The sequence below is a fragment of the Schistocerca americana genome, unplaced genomic scaffold (genome assembly GCF_021461395.2).
Source record: "Schistocerca americana isolate TAMUIC-IGC-003095 unplaced genomic scaffold, iqSchAmer2.1 HiC_scaffold_15, whole genome shotgun sequence".
NCBI classification, from domain to species: Eukaryota; Metazoa; Arthropoda; class Insecta; order Orthoptera; family Acrididae; genus Schistocerca; species Schistocerca americana.
The window spans coordinates 10182694-10200655 of record NW_025725583.1 but is presented as its reverse complement, the minus strand read 5'-3'; the positions used below and the strand labels follow the sequence as shown (position 1 = coordinate 10200655).

Genomic DNA, 17962 nt, shown 5'->3' with positions numbered 1-17962 from the left:
GTACCATCAAAACAAGTTGGGTGTTATATTACTTTCCTTGTTATCTAGATCGCGGTTTATGGGGTCTTTCAACTTTCAAATCAAATGGTTCAAATGGCTCTGAGCACTATGTGACTTAACTTCTGAGGTCATCAGTCGCCTAGAACTTAGAACTAATTAAACCTAACTAACCTAAGGACATCACACACATCCATGCCCGAGGCAGGATTTGAACCTGCGACCGTAGCGGTCGCTCGGTTCCAGACTGTAGCGCCTAGAACCGCACGGCCACTCCGGCCGGCTCTTTCAACTTTAACCACACCTGACCTATGTTAGCCGGATCTTAAATACACGTTCTCAGTTCGCCCTTTCTACATCTACATACATACTCTGTAAACCGCTGTGAAGTGTATGGCAGAGCGTGCACAGTACCACACGTCAACCTTTTTTTCCAATTCGAATAGCCGGCCTCTGTGGCAGAGCGGTTCTAGGCGCTTCAGTCCGGAACCGCGCTGCTGCTACGGTCGCAGGTTCGAATCCTGCCTCCGACATGGATGTGTGTGATGTCCTTAGGTTAGTTACGTTTAAGTAGTTCTATGCCTATGAGACTGATGACCTCAGATGTTAAGTCCCATAGTGCTCACAAGGGAACCTCCCCATGGCACCCCCTCAGATTTAGTTATAAGTTGGCACAGTGGATAGGTCTTGAAAAACTGAACACAGATCAATCGAGAAAACAGGAAGAAGTTGTGTGGAACTATGAAAAAAATAAGCAAAATATACAAACTGAGTAGTCCATGAGCAACATAGGATCAAGGACAATATGAGCTCTGGAGCGCCGTGGTCTCGTGGATAGCGTGAGCAACTGCGAAACGAGAGGTTCTTGGTTCAAATCTTCCCTCGAGTGAAAAGTTTAATTTTTTATTTTCAGACAATTATTATCTGTCCGTCCGATGCGAGGTAGCTGCGCCGTAGTATGGGGACGTTGTATCAAAATGTAAAAAAACATATGTTTTGACAGAGCACAGGGAAAACTGTGTGACTGTGAAACTGTTGCATTCATTGGTTGCAGTTTATGTGACAAACTTTTATGTTTTCATCACTTTTGTGGGAGTGATTATCACATTCACAAGAAAACCTAAATCGGGCAGGGTAGAAGAATCTTTCTACCCATTCGCCAAGTGTACAAGTTAGGTGGGTCGACAACATATTCCTGTCATGTGACGCAAATGGTTCAAATGGCTCTGAGCACTATGGGACTCAACTGCTGAGGTCATTAGTCCCCTAGAACTTAGAACTAGTTAAACCTAACTAACCTAAGGACATCACAAACATCCATGCCCGAGGCAGGATTCGAACCTGCGACCGTAGTGGTCTTGCGGTTCCAGACTGCAGCGCCTTTAACCGCACGGCCACTTCGGCCGGCCCATGTGACGCACATGCTGTCACCAGTGTCGTATAGAATATATCAGACGTGTTTTCCTGTGGAGGAATCGGTTGACCTATGACCTTGCGATCAAATATTTTCGGTTCCCATTGGAGAGGCACGTCATTTGGTCTACTAATGGCACGGTTTTGCGGTGCGGTCGCAAAACACAGACACCAAACTTATTACAGTGAACAGACACGTCAATGAACGAACGGACAGATCATAACTTTGCGAAAATAAAGAAGGTAAAATTTTCGCTCGGGGGAACGCTTGAACCAAGACCTCTCACTCCGCAACTGCTCATGCTAACCACGGGACCACGGCGCTCCTGAGCTAATGTAGTCTTTGATGTTGCCTGTCTTGCGCGTAGACTACTCATTTTGTATATTTTGCTTATTTTTTTCATAGTTCCACACAACTTCTTCCTGTTTTCTCGATTGATCTGTGTTCAGTTTCTCAAGGCCTATCCACTGTGCCAACTTATAACTAAATCTAAGGGGGGTGCGATGGGGAGGTTCCCTTGTCAGAGCTATTGGAACCCAATTCGAATCCGATACGGAGCGAGGGAAGCATGACTCCTTGAATACCTCTGTGCGTGCTGTAATTGTGTGATCTTGCCTTCGTTCTCACTGCTGGAGCCATATGTAGGGGGCGTAAGAATATCTCTCTATCCTCCACCTAATAGTGGTTCTTGAAATTCTGTGTGTAGGTTTCCCGGGAAAATCTGCGTCTATCGGCAAAGAGAGAATGCCAAATTACGTTTCTCAACATTTACCTAGCGTTGTCCTGCGAGTCAATCGTGTAGCCACTCGTACCGCCCTACTTTATATCCGTTCAATATCCCCTGTCAGTCCTGTCTGGTATCGGTGTCACACACTTGAACAATATTCTAACATTGGACCCCAAAGTGATTTTTAAGTAGTTCCTTTGTAGATTGACTGCAGTTTTTCAGTATCCTGCCAATGAACAGAAGTCTGCCATCTGCCTTACCTACGACTCAGCCTATGTGATAATTCCCTTTCATATCCCACCAGACTCAGGTGTTTGTATGAGCTGGCTGACTAACTGTGAATCGCTGAAGTTGTACGCATAGGATACAATGTTTTTCCGTTACGTGAATTGCATAGTTTTACTTTTCTGTAGATTTAAAGCAAGTTGCCAATCCTTGCACCACTTTTCAATCTTATCAAACACTGACTGAATATTTTTGCAGCTTTTTTAGGACAACACTTCATTACAGATAACTCCATCATAAGCGAAACGTCTTTACGAAAGTTCATAGTCCCTAGTTTTCTTGATTAGGTTTCTGTATTTGGTGGCCACCGTCTCTGAAACAACATCACGATCATCAATACCTTCCAGATAGGTGTGCGGGTCCGTAGAGCATGATATCTTCACCAACGTGACGTAAAATCTTTCTCTTCTTTCCATTTTCGCGTGGGGAACGTTTACATGGGATGAAATTGAGCGTAAATCTGCCGTTTTCTCTAATTTCCAAACGAAACAGGTGCCCATGGAGCGTTCGCTTTGAGCAGCCAGCAGGCCAGCTACACTGTCAGAGCGACAAAGCACCGCCCTGCGTCAAGATGGTTTGAGTGATACTCTGCGTCCATGAGGGTCTCTCTCTGTTTCCCTATGTTGCTGGTCACATATGAGAAGCCATCGAGAGAGCTGCCTTCCAAATAGAGGCCATAGGTATACAGGGTGGTCCGCAGAAGTAGAAACACTCGTTGCAAACAAAAACAGCTGAATAAACAGAAATTTAATGTCCAGTAGTACGAGATAAGGCGAGGGGGAAAAACTTAACCGATGTTACCGACATGGCAGCCATTCTTGAAGCCATCATTTTGGATGCAACTCGTAATTTTCAAATGAAAACGGGGGAAGGGTCATGGCACAAATCAAACATGTAGAGAATTACACGAGGGAAACAGTGACGTCTTTCAACTGAGCATAGCTTAATTAATTCTTGTGTTATCAGTAACATTCTCCGCCTCCCCACCCCCACTCCCAATTCTTTAAAGGAAGCTGAGTTGGCAAAGTACCAGAGCTTCAAGCGCTGAAGCTGAAATCGTTATAGGAACAGAAAGCTGGCTGAAGCCAGAGATAAATTTTTAGAGGCGTAAACCGTGTTCAGAAAGGATAGGTTAAATAACGTAGGTGGTGGCGTGTTTGTGTCTGTTGGTAGTGGTTTATCTTGTAGTGAAGTTGAAATAGATAGTTCCTACGAATTACTATGGGTAGAGGTTATACTCAACTCAGATGCTATAATAGCTGAACAGTTCAAAGAAAACTTGAATCTCATTACAAATAAGTACCCCACTCACACAGTTATAATTGGTGGAGACTTCAATCTACCCTCGATTTGTTGGCGAAAATACATGTTCAAAGCCGGTGGTAGACAGAAAACATCTTCCGAAATTGTACTAAATGCTTTCTCTGAGAATTACTTTGAACAATTAGTTCATGAGCTCACACGAATTGTAAATGGTTGCGAAAACACACTTGACCTCTTAGCCACAAATAATCTTGATCTAATAGAGAGCGGCTACAGGGATTAGTGAACACAAGGTCATTGTAGCGAGGCTCAAAAGCATATCAACCAAAACCACTAAAAATAAACGCAAGATATATCTATTTAAAACAGACAAAAATTCGTTTGATACCTTCCTAAGAGAGTGTCTCCAGTCCTTCCAAGCTAATTACGTAAGTGTAGACCAGATATGGCTCAAATCCAAAGATACAGTATCGACAGCAATAAATAGATTCATACCGCATAAGTTAATAAGAGACGGGACTGATCCACCATGGTACACAAAACACATCAGAACACTGTTGCAGAAGCAACGAAAAAAGCATGCCACATTCAGAAGAACGCAAAATCCCCAAGACTGGCTAAGTTTCACGGAAGCTCGAAATTTAGTGCGGACGTCAATGCGAGACAGTTTCCACAATGAAACAGTGTCTCAAAATATGGTAGAAAACCCAAAGAGATTCTGGTCGTATGTAAAGTACACCAGTGGCAAAAAAACGGTCAATACCGTCACTGCGCGATAGCGATGGAAATGTTACCGATGATGGTGCCACTAAAGCGGAGTTACTAAATACAGTTTTCTGTAATTCCTTCACGAAAGAAGATGAAGTAAATATTCCTGAATTCGAAACCAGAACAGCTGTTAGCGTGAGTGACATAAAAGTAGATATCGTAGGTGTTGCGAAACAACTCAAATCACTTAAGAAAGGCAAGTCTTCCGGTCCAGATGGCCTACCAATCAGGTTCCCTTCAGAGTATGCAGAAACAATAGCGCCTTTCTTAGCAATCATATACAACCGCTCACTTGACGAAAGGTCTGAACCTAAAGAGTGGAAAGTAGCACAGGTCACACAAATATTCAAGAAAGGAAGTAGGAGTAACCCATTGAATTACAGACCCGTATCACTGACCTTAATTTGCAGTATGATTTTGGAGCATATACTGTACTCTAACACTATGAATCACCTTTAAGAAAATGACTTACTGATACATAACCAACACGGATTCAGAAAATATCGTTCTTGTGCGACACAGCTAGCTCTTTATTTCTCATGAAGTAATGAGTGCTGTCGACAAGGGATCTCAGATCGATTCCATATTCCTAGATTTCCAGAAAGCTTTTGATACCGTTCCTCACAAGCGACTATTAATCAAATTGCGTGCATATGAAGTATCGTCTCAGTTGTGTGACTGGATTCGTGATTTCCTCTCAGAGAGGTCACAGTTCGTAGTGATAGACGGTAAATCATCGAGTAGAATAGAAGTTATATCTGGCGTTCCGCAAGGTAGTGTCATAGACCCTCTGCTGTTCGTGATTTACATAAATGATCTAGGTGATAATCTGAGCAGCCCCCTTAGATTGTTTGCAAATGATGCTGTAATTTACCGTCTAGTAAAATCATCAGACGATCAATTCCAATTACAAAATGATCTAGAGAGAATTTCTGTATGGTGCAAAAAGTGCCATTTGGCACTAAACAAAGAAAAGTGCGAGGTCATCCACGTGGATACTAAAAGAAATCCGGTAAATTTTGGGTATACGATAAATCGCACAAATCTAAGGGCTGTCAATTCGACTAAATACCTAGGAATTACAATTACGAGCAACTTAAATTGGAAAGACCACATAGATAATATTGTGGGGAAGGCGAAACAAAGACTGCGCTTTGTTGGCAGAACACTTAGAAGATGCGACAAAACCACTAAAGAGACAGCTTACATTACACTTGTCCGTCCTCTGCTGGAATATTGCTGCGCGGTGTGGGATCCTTACTAGGTAGGATTGACGGAGGACATCGAAAAAGTGCGAAGAAGGGCAGCTCGTTTCGTGTTATCACGCAATAGGGGTGAGAGTGTCACTGATATGATACGCGAGTTGGGGCGGCAGTCACTGAAACAAAGGCGGTTTTCTTTGCGACGAGATCTGTTTACGAAATTTCAATCACCAACTTTCTCTTCTGAATGCGAAAATATTTTTTTGACACCCACCTACGTAGGGAGCAATGATCATAATAAAATAAAAGAAATCAGAGCTCGAACGGAAAGATTTAGGTGTTCCTTTTTCCCACGCGCCATTCGAGAGTGGAATGGTAGAGAAGTAGTATGCAAATGGTTCGATGAACCCTCTGCCAGGCACTTAAGTATGAATTGCAGAGTAACGATGTAGATTTAGATGTAGAATCAGAACTGTCGTGTATAAAACAGGCTCGTTTTAAGTGAAGCTAGTTTTTCACTCGTCGCAATGTTTATGATGTCATATCTCTTGAACAGTATGTCATACAATGATATGGTTTTGCAGGTACATTCAGTGGTATATGTGGATACCGTCTGCAAAAAGAGCTGCGAACAGAATTAGTAGTAAAGCAGTAAAATTACTTCACGAATAGTGAAAAACGTAGTAAGCGATAAACTTTTTTCGTTTCAATATTTTGTGGGGGTTTCAGCAAGATGTTTCGAAAAGGTTTGAAATTATGGGTAAGGTTTGTTGGAAGTCTCTAAGTGCTCCCATTCTCAAATACTGGATGAATATAGTCTGGGTAATTTGTGCGGCATGCTTTACGTTGCCTCAAGCCATACACAGTTTCTAACTGTAATACCTGAGTTTTTGTGTTAAACCTTTAACGAAAGATTATACCTATTAATGAGTAGATTATGACACAATTTAAAAAATTTAAATTCGTTCAGTAATTATGTGAAATACTGAAAATCGAATTTTTGTTGCTGTTAGACAAGCAGACTATTACTGGGATCGGGTGACTTTAACAGTTTAGTAATATATATGACTGATATTGCTTTCTAACAGGTGACGTAAAAGCTGATGGCGTTAACACAATCCGAACGCATTGAGATCGTCCTGATATCAGCAGAGAGGAGCATCCCTCTTATCACAGCGGATTTCAACGAACGTCACGCAGATAGCCCACTCATTACTCACAGCGCGGTGGTGCAACTGGCATCGGAATTCCGTGAAACTGGCTGTGTCGTAGACGAACAGAAAGCTGGAGCATCTGAAATGGCTAAGGATGAAGCAACATCGACCGCTATTCTGGCATCGTACAAGAATCCGGAGAGCAGCACTCGTCGCATCTCGGAGGAATCTGTGGTCAGGGAGCGGACTGTTACTGCTCGTGCTCGCATTTCGGTACATGCGTTGGTTGAAGTCCACGAGGACTAGATGAACCGGTTAACAACGTTACAGCGTGCCGGACAACGCATCAAGCACATCATGTAGCCTTTTTGTTTTCACCAGAAATAGCCTCGTTCTGCGCAAAATGTGACGTAACTCGAAAATGTATGAAGCTGCGCTGCAATGAAAGAAACAATTCTTTTCTCGTGTAAATATTTATCTGTTTGATATGTCACATAACCTCCATTCCATTTGAAAATAACGAGTTGCATCCATAATGCCGGTTGCACTAAATTGATTCGATGACGGTAAAAGCCGCACAGATTTTTCTCCTCTCCCGCCTCGTATCACCAGACTTTAAATTTCTATTTCTGTTTGTGTTTTAAAGGTGGTTCCACATCTATGGTGCTATGTCTGGGAAATAGCCCACCAACATAACAGTACAGCGCCACTGGTTGCCTACACATGCGATTGCAGGGGCAACGACAACAAGAGTCCAGACGCGAGTCTGTACAACACCGGGTAATGTAGGAAGCCGCCACTGCGACTCAGAGCGCTCGCATCACTGGCAGCAGCATCGCTACTACGACTTGTTTCCTTTCGCCGTATCACACAGCCGCAAACAGTCCGCGACCAACCCATCCGCCAGCCGCTGTTTAAGCCAGCCCGTATCCGGCACTTACAAGCCAACTCGCCAACCGGAGTACGCCACTTCCGGAACTACGTGGAACCAGTCTTGCTTCTTGCTATGCTGAGACTTGGCCCCTCTATGTTCGGCCTCCAGGATTTTGGTATTCGACTTCGTATTGTGACTCGTCTCACCTTGCTCCTTAAGACAAATACGAGGGTTGTCCAGAAAATAAGTTCCGATCGGTCGCGAAATGGAAACCACTGGGAAAATCCGGTAAAGCTTTGCACAGATGTGTTGGGCAGTGTCTCTAGTATGCCCGTCGATCGTGTCGCGTCGCTCTTTTCAGTTTTTAGTGAACAGTGAGCACGTAAAGATGCATAGGGAATAGCGTCTCCTGCCAAGTATGAGGGCCTGGTTAGAGATTTCGCCTGTATCATGCAGCCCACATAAAACAACTGTCGAGGATGCCAATTCTCGGCCGCACACTGCAGGGGCAATGAAGACGCCCCTGCAGCGTTTCCGATGAGAAGTGTTTGATCACCCACAATACAGTCCGTAATTGGCTCTCCCTGAGTCTCATCTCTGCTCTCAAGAACCGCTCGCTATGAAGACAAAATTTTTCCACAGGCAACGAGCTGCAGACCAGTGCAGATTAACTGGCCGAAAGCACAGGCGGCTGCTTTCTATGACGAGGAAATTGGAAAGTTGATACAACACTACGACAAAACTCTAATTTGGAGCGGCGACTATGTAGAGAAGTAGGTGGAAGGTGTACCTAACAGTTGCAAATAAAACATTTCTGGTTTTCACGGTGGTTTCCATTTTGCGACTGATCGGAACTTACTTTCTGGACAACCCTCATATCAGACAGCGAACCAGACATTCTAGGCGAACGCTCTAGCCCTCGCTAATCTTACCAAAAGTATTAACCTTACTCAGTTGCTTTAACAGCTAAACAATTTTATATTCTTGTTCATTAATGCTTCAGGACGGGGAAGAGTGAATTTATGTTGTTATTAACAAACCTATTGTTCGTTGTCTACCTGAGTGTAAGTTTTCCCGCACCGAGCCCGATGTGGGCCACTTGATTTCCTCTTTCCTGTATTGCAAAACAGTACACAATATGTGCACAGTGGAGCTGGTGAGTGTTTCGACCTCATGACTACTTCCTGCCATATTTAATATATACTTCACAAAAATACAAATAAATTTGTTGTAATGGTATACTACGGCTAGATTTCTTTTTCCTGTTTGATAAAATCTAGTCGCCTTATTTAAGAATTAATAATCAAATTCTCTTAGCACTGTCTCACTTGCAGTACGTAGCGATGCATTCAGGTTTGGTTGTCAGCTTCCCTGTGCATTAGAGGCGACCTGCGTACTCACAGCGTGTTTTCTCCGCGTTGCAGTCAGCACTCACCTGAAATAGGAAAACACACATTATTTATCCCAAAGTGAAGTCTGGATGTTCTTATCTGCATTAAACAAGATACTATAGTGAGTTCACAAAAGTCAAGGGATAACGATATGCACATATACAGATGGCGTTAGTATCGCGTACAAGGTATAATAGTGCAGTGGAATGGAGGAGCTATCTTTCGTGCGCAAGTAATTCATGTGAAAAGGCTTCTGCACGAGGGGAATTAACAGACTGAGCGCGGAATGGTAGTTGGGAGCTAGACGAATGGGACTTTCCATTTCGAAAATCGTTAGAGAATTCAATATTCCGACATCCACAGTATCAAGAGTGTGCCTAGAATACCAAATTTCAGGCATTACCTCTCACCACGGACAACACAGTGGCCGATGGCCTTGACTTAGCGACTGAGAGCAGCGACGTTCGCGTAGAGTTGTCAGTGCTAACAGACAAGCAACGCTACGTGAAATCACCGTAGAAATCAATCTGGGACGTACGACGAACGTATTCGTTAGAACAGTGCGGCAAAATATGGCGTCAATGAGCTGACAGCAGACGACCGACTTGAGTGCGTTTGCTAAAAGCACGACATCGCCTGCAAAGCCTCTCCTAGGTTTGTTACCAAATCGGTTGGACCTTAGACGACTGAAAACCGTGGCCTGGTCAGACGAGTCCTGATTTCAGCGAACATTTATGGGTCATAATCGAGAGATCAGTTGGTGCACAAAATTCTGCACCGGTAACACTTTCGCAATTACGGACGGCTATAGGGGCAGGGGCAGCATGTCTCACTATTTCTGCAGGGGATTTGCAACGACTTGTTGAGTCAATGCCACGTCGAGCTGCTGCACTACGCCCGGCAAAAGAACGGCCGACGTAATATTAGGAGGTATCCCATGACTCTTAACTCCAGTCTATGCCGCCAATGTTTATTGCAGTTGTAGAAACTGCGAATATTCGCCAGTCCCCTACGTACAGATAAAATAGCGAAACAGCAGCTGGCACAGAAGTACACAAAGAGTCGTACTGTCCATACTCTATTCATAAGTGGAAATGGGAGAAACGTTAGTAACCGAAATAATAAGAACTGCCATCTAGCACTTGTCAGAGATTCGCAAAGTACAGATGTAGGTTATGTGCGTGACTTGAACCATGCTCAGTGACTTATGGACGACGATTGAGTGCTGATGGACTTGGATGACTCCCCGTAGCGTTTGGTGTCCCCTTAAGTCGACACCGCGATTTTACTTGCTAGGTGGAAACAACTTTTTCCATCGTACCACAGTCGAGTAGGTGAACTCGAGGCAAACAATTTGACATAGAACACTTGCGGCTTATGAAGCCAGGAAATAACGTAAAAGTGGCCCGGAAAAGTTACCTGTTACATCGCGTGTGCGCCGTGTGGTATTTTCAGCACCCTTTCGCTCTCCATAGTCGACTTTTTCGTTAACGTTATTAAATTTCCCGAGAGTGTAATAAAAGAATAAGACTTTTGTGAACGTTATGGCCGGCCGTTGTGGCCGAGCGGTTCTAGGCGCTACAGTCTGGAACCGCGCGACCGCTGCGGTCGCAGGTTCGAATCCTGCCTCGGGCATGGATGTGTGTGATGTCCTTTAAGTTAGTTAGGTTTAAGTAGTTCTAAGTTCTAGCGGCTGATGACCTCAGAAGTTGAGTCCCATAGTGCTCAGGGCCATTTGAACCATTTTTTGAACGTTATGCAAAAACCAATTATATTAATAATTCGATCTACACTTAATCCTTACAAGCACAGCAGCTTCGTAGTAAGAAGGCCAGGCAAACTAAACGATTTAATTGTTAGTTTTATGCGGTTAAATTTCACTGTTTTGAGGTGCAACTGAATAAACGTCGATATTACATTCTGTAAGTGCAAAAACAAGGGATTTTCAACATTCCAGGACGACTTTAGCCAAAATCACGCGCGGAATGCTTGCGCTGTAGCTTAGATGGCTTTTGCAGGTCAATTTGAGATTATTCTCCGGCTTCACAGACCGTACGCATCCTATACCAGTTTGTTCATCTCTACTTTACCTGCACGAATGTGAAATGTTATCAACAGCTATTGTTTACACTCTATATAGTTCCTTTGATAAGACGACGACGTATCCCTCTAGAGCATTTGCCACATCCGCTAACTTCACGAACAGCAGCGAGCAAGGCCGTATTTAAGCGCAGGCTACGTATTCTTTAGCATAGGGCCCGCTTCACGAAAATGTAAAATATAAAGCATTTTAATTCTAAGGCCGTCATGGACTTCGCATAGACTTATTGCTCTGAGTTTTTCAGTGGACAGCTGATACGAATTAAGTCGGCAGTCATCTCGCAAACACCGCGCACTCTCGCATCGAACTCCCTGTGGCGCCCAACCAAGCGCGTGGCCCTTAACTTGGCGGACCTAGTATGACTTTTAAAGTCTGGGTAACGAAATTTCGGCAGTTTAAAATTAGTTCGATTTCTGAAAAAAAATGCTTCCACACATTTTTTCCATCCAAACCAGGACCCATAAAACTTGGACGGCTTTTCCTTAATATCGAGATCTAAGAATGTACCTATCACTTAGCATTAACAGCAACTGAAAATGACTTTTGCATGGACATAATTGGTGCTGAATACCTTATGAAATCAATTATGTTTTTTAATCCTATCGATTCAATTCAGAAACTATATCTTAATATCTTATAAATTAATTGCCAAACTTTAAATGCTGCAGTATAGGCATTTAATTAAAAAAGTCTTTCTAAAATACATTTTTGCGGCTTAGTAATCACAAAGTTTTCCCCACCAGTGCCCACACCACACAATCTGCCTAAAGGGATATAGCTCCTACCTACGGCCCTTGCTGCATGCAGAGACACGAAAGACGTACACTAATCTTATCAAACGGATCAGGACACTCATTAGTGGACATTACTACGGGGTATGACAACCTTTCGCCTTTATGACGGCTTGAACTCTGCTGGAGACACTTTCAATGAGATGTCTGAATGTCTCTGGAGCAATGGAGCCGAAACCTGAGAAGGTACTGATGTTCGACGCTGGGATCTGAATCGAAGTCCACGTTCCGACACATCCTGCAGTTTTTCCATTGGTTTCAGGTTGGGACTGTGGGCAGGACGGGCCATTTCAGAAATGTTATTCTCCACAAACCTTTGTCTTACAGACGTTCCCTCAGGACAGGGTGCACTGTCACTCTGATACAATAAATCATCGTCTCCGAACTATTACTCTACTGTACGCAGTGCACAATGCTATAAAATGTGTTAAAATCCTTCCGCAATTAGCGTTTTCCAAGCGCAACCCGTACCGTAACACCACCTCTGCGTTCTTCACCGCTGGCACCACACGTGAAAAGTAGCGTTTTCCACACATTCTTCAAACCGAAACGCTTCCATCGTATTGCCGCAGGGTATAGTGTGATTTATTGGTCCGAATCACTCGTTTCCAATCATCCACTGTCCAATGGCGTTGTTCTTCACACCACCTCAAGCCTCGCTTAGCACTGACTACGGAAATGTGTGGGTTATTAGGAGCTGCTCAACCAGTGTTGCCCATTCTTTTTAACTCTCTACGCAGTCATTGTGCCAGCTAGACTGCTGGTAGCACTTTGGAACTCACAAATGATTCCTTTTGCTGATCTCATGTGATATTTTAAACTACTCTCCTACCCTGATGACATCCAATGACACGTTCACGTTCGCAATCCTTGAGCTCTCCTGCTGTTATTGCTTCTGTGCTGACGGCACAATACACCCTGCCTGCTTTCATATTGGCTTATCCACAACTATTTACATCTATTGGTCACTTCCACAATACATAAGGGTGTCGGGATACTTTTGATCAGACAGTCCACATCTACATCGACACTCCGCAAGCCACCATACGGTGCGTGGTGGATGGTACCCTGTACCACGACTAGTCATTTCCTCTCCTGCAACTCGCAAATAGAGCGACGAAAAGCGACTGAATATATGCCTCCCTATGAGCCCTAATTTCTAGTATCTTATCTTATTCATCCTTAGGCACAAAGTGTGTTGGTGACAGTAGAATCGCTTGGCAGTCAGCTTCAAATTTCGGTTCTTTAAATTTTCTTAATAGTGTTTCTCGAACAGAACGTCGCCTTCCCTCCAGGGATTCCCATTCCAGTTCCCGAAACAACTCTGTAACACTTACGTGTTGTTCTAACTAACTGGTAACAAATCTAGCAGCCCGCCTCTGAATTGCTTCGACGTCTTCCTTCAGTGTCGGCAGGACACTGGAAATATTGTATCCGAACACCAAAGGTTTGTTCTTCCGCAGTGACTTACATTTTTCCACATTTAGAGTTACCTGCCATTCATGACACCAACTAGAAATTTTCTCTAAGTCCTCTCGTATCTTTCTACAATCACCACAGCACCATTAGCAAATAGTCGTAGATTGCTGCGCACCCTGTCTGCCAAGTCATTTATGTGCACAGAGAACAACAGCGGTTCTATCACAGTTTCCTGGGGTAAATAAAATAAATGTCGTGTGACGAGGGCCTCCCGTCGGGTAGACCGCTCGCCGGGTGCAGGTCTTTCGATTTGACGCCACTTCGGTGACTTGCACGTCGGTGGGGATGAAATGGTGACGATTAGGACAACACAACACCCAGTCCCTGAGCGGAGAAAATCTCCGACCCAGTCAGGAATCGAACCCGGGCCCTTAGGATTGACATTCTGTCCCACTGACCACTTTTTTTTGCATTTTGTCGTTGCGGACGACACATGACATCCGTAAAAGTTCGTTTGTTGATCCTGTCACTCAGTTTTTAGTTTTTTATTACAGAGGCCAACCAGCTCTCCTACCGAACACGCTGAGCTACCGTGCCGGCACCACTCAGCTACCGGGGGCTACTGAAGTGGCGCCAAATCGAAAGACTTGCATCCGGCGAACGGTCTAACCGACGGGAGGCCATAGTCACGACATCTACATTCCTGGGGTATTCCTGACGATACCCTTGTCTCTGATGACCACTCGTCCTCGAGGACAACATACTGGGTTCTGCTACTTAAAAAGTCTTCAAGCTCCTCACTTATCCGAGGACCTATTCCATATGCTCGTACCTTCGTTAACAGCCTGCAATGGAGCACCGTGTCAAATGCTTTCCGGTAATCCTGAAATATGTAATCTACCTGTTGCCCTTCATCCACAGTTCGCAGTATTTCATGTGAGAAAAGGTCAAGGTGAATATCACACGAGCGATGCTTTTTAAAACCAAGCTGCAGGCTATTAAGATGCGATATACGCAAGTATTTTTTAGTTTACCCGTCTTAATCATACTACAAATTAAGAGTGTGTTTCAACAGAAGTGCTCCTCTTTATCAGTAATGCATCATCAGAGGTGAATGGAGTTTATTGCTCTCTATGATTATGCTTTACCAGTAAAGCGAAACGTGTCTGGCGAAACCCTCGAATAATTTTCAGCAGGCTAAAGACAGGAAAATCAAAACGATAAAGTGAAAGATGGCCATCGTAACAAAATTATTAGGATATGCCGGTTTCGATTCTTGGTGATTATTTTTCTCAGGTAACACCATTGTGAGTTGAATTCTGTTGAGCGCCAATGCGTCTCCTGAGCTGACTGTACCAAGCGGTTAGCTACATACTGCTCGTTACTTTCAGTTTTTAATCAATAACTGTATGTCACTATGATTTTCAACAGATTTAGATAACAATCCGAAAAATGGAAATTGCTGGTACAACCGTGACGAATGCGGTATGGGGATTCACACGGGTATGAATGAAGTGCTATTGTAAACAAATCACACGGCCAGCAACGTCCTGGTTCCCAATGTGTGCGCTGAGGGTTCAAATGTCAAGCTATGTTCATCCTGTGTCCGCCTGTCGTTTCCTCGGCTCCTCGTATATGGTATAGGAACACAGATATTCGAGTTGCGTTACAGAGCCACTGCAAATGCAGGTGTTACTATCGGCAACATCGTTACTTAATTTTATTGTAATGGAACGCATTTGAGCACTTTTCCTTCACATAGGCGATCGCCACAACACGTAGCGATAGATACAAAATATGTACTTAGGTATTTTAATTAATTCGTCGGTTTCCAGAAATACACTCTTCCATTGCCATGCCACGGGTTGACACATGAAGACGTCGGACAATCACTGAGAGACACAAAAAATAAACAAAGCTAAATAAATTTTTTTCCATTGTGGATTCTCTCCCCACTCAATGCTTATTTGTTTCGTTTCTATATTTTGCCACAGCTGCACGATCCCTATAATGCTCCAAACATTCATTAAATGTGTACCATCTGATGATGAATCGGTAGCCGATTTTAACCAGTCACGGTAAATAAAAATTGAAGAAACACAAAATGCGACTAATTGCAGTTATTTCTGGCAACCTTTAAGAAAACTAAATATTTTTGTTGACGACATATCCACAACTAAATACAAAGACGATAAAGCAGTCAGGCTAGACAACTCCCAGTAGCTCCAATGAAGTCCAGTGAAGGTACATCACGTGTGATATCACTAACACGAAAGACAAACGAACAGTATAAAACATATGATCAACGATGAGCAAACATGACGATACGACCATCCCAACAGCTAAAGCTATAATGACTACATGAATAAACGCAGATTAGTCGTACAACCAAAAACAAAGTAAAGAAAACATAAATACGAATATTTGAACACAGGGTATTGCATTCGCTAAAGAGCCAGCCGCGAGAAAACTAATCCACCTGGTTTGCATCATATATGAGACAAGCGAAATACCCTCACATCTGAAGAAGAATGAAGTAGGTCCAATTCCGAATAAAGCAGGTGCTGACAGGTGTGAATATTACCTGACTATCAGTGTAATAAGCCATGGTTGCAATATACTAACATGAATTAATTGCAGAAGAATGGAAAAACAATTAGAAAACGGCCACTTTGAGGATCAGTTTGGTTTTCAGAGAAATGAAGGAACATTCGTAGGGAGCCTAAACAGAATTAATTGTGGAAACTGCCGCGCTCAGTAGCCGTGCTGTCTAAGGCGCCTTGTCGCGGTTCGGGCGGCTCCCCCCGTCGGAGGTTCGAGTCCTCCCTCGGGCATGGGTGTATGTGTCGTCCTTAGCGTGAGTGAGTTTAAGTTACATTAATTAATGTGTAAGCCTAGGGATCGATGACCTCAGCTGTTTGGTCCCATACAACCTTACCACAAATTTCAAATTTTTTGTGACATCGGTCAGATGAAAGGAACATTAACACCCGGTTTAAAGAGCACGCGACGAGAAGTGATAGTAACCGATTCACTTTTCCTGACATTTAGAGGTCTCCAAGCACAAAGTACTCAGTGCATCTCAAGTATTTATAAAACTTGTCTGGTTATTCCAACAACTGAGGAAAGGGTGTACAGCAGACTTTCGTTAGTCTGTAAACAGAGCTCTGTGCGAGTGTTAAGGGTCACCAGTAATAACGAACGTTATCCCATGATACGAATAATTAAGGGTTTACACATTTGACAATGATGCTTGCTTATATTTGACTGTGCCTATGGGCAGATTACCATTACACGTATGTGAAACAATGCGAAGTAATTATTTGTTTTCCTTGTTTACAGAACTTGACAATGGGTTCATGCCTTCTTCAACTGTGTTTGTAAATTTAAAAAACACACATCCGTATCACTGTCGCGTCATTTTCTCCGTACTGCGTGCCTATAACATACAGAATAATATCCGATTACAGAATTGGTGGCGAATATCTGGAGCACTACATATCGATTACTTTCAATATTTAGGGGTGATACTCAGAAGCGATATGAAACTGGACTAACACATGAAATATGTAATAGGAAAAGCGACCAGAAGACTTACATCTGTTCGACGGGTTCTGCGAAAGTGCATTGCATCTCTAAATGAAATCGCATACGAAAGGCTAATGCGACCGTATCTAGGAGACTGTTCCAGCCGTTTCTAACCTTATCACACTAAACGAATTCGGAGGTCGGCATAACCCATACTTAAGTCACTTGGAAGAAATACGAAATCCTCATGAAATCCCTAAATAGAAAACTGGTACAACATTTCTGCTAACACTGTGGTATATCTCGCGTAGGGATCAGGTGAATAAGAGCGAGTAGGGGCGCGGGGTCACATGGAGTGGTATTTTCCCTTCAGTCAATACACAAGTGGATTAAGACAGAATACCTAAGTTTGGAAGAACTACCCTTGGTCACGCTCTGTACAGTGTCTTGCATAGTATACATGGTGAATCACCTAAAATTTGCACCACAAATTTTGTGAAAATGGAAAGTGCAACTGATGTACAGTTTTCACAAAATGGGTTGGTAGTCATGGGCTTATAATTTTAGCCAATAAACAGATTGTAATAATACTCAGAAAGTATATTTTTGTGCTAATATACACTTTTTAAATGGAACAATACCTATTGACATTAACAGAAGTAGGGTAAATTATAATGTCAGTGGTGTTCGTTGCAGGATTCTAGTGCGAGACCTTTACGAGCTATCGTATTTCGAAAAGTTCCACACATCGATACCAGTTCGTGCCATTCAACCTGCATATTTGCTACGTACTATGTCGTCATGTTTGCTTCAGTGTGCTTGTGTGTTTCTTGAATGCACTGTGACTTGCTAATCAGTTTGTGTATGACTTCCAAGCAGCAGATCGTGTGTGGGCGATGTAATTTACCAACGTAGGAAAAGCCGACATGCTCATGGTGTATGGAGAGGTGTAGGAAGAATGCAGGTCGTTGTTGTACGGTATATGAGGAAAGGTATCCCAGTAGACGTCAACCATCTCGGCATTATTTATTAACTTCTTCACCCAGTT

The 17962-nt window shown here is 43.3% G+C and overlaps 1 protein-coding gene across 2 annotated transcripts in view; it reads right to left on the bottom strand.

The window, feature by feature from the left end:
• LOC124569456 (amidophosphoribosyltransferase-like) overlaps window positions 1-17962 on the bottom strand; it is a 253058-nt gene that overhangs the window by 108613 nt on the left and 126483 nt on the right. Inside the window, exon 1 of one of the 2 annotated variants that reach the window (XM_047131065.1) lies at window positions 9013-9048. The exons of the other annotated variant lie outside the window; for it this stretch is intronic. Within the exon in view, the coding sequence (XP_046987021.1) occupies window positions 9013-9033 (21 nt within the window). The 5' untranslated portion in view covers window positions 9034-9048. Of the gene's footprint in view, window positions 1-9012; window positions 9049-17962 lie in introns of those variants that run through there. 2 annotated transcript variants of the gene reach the window in all.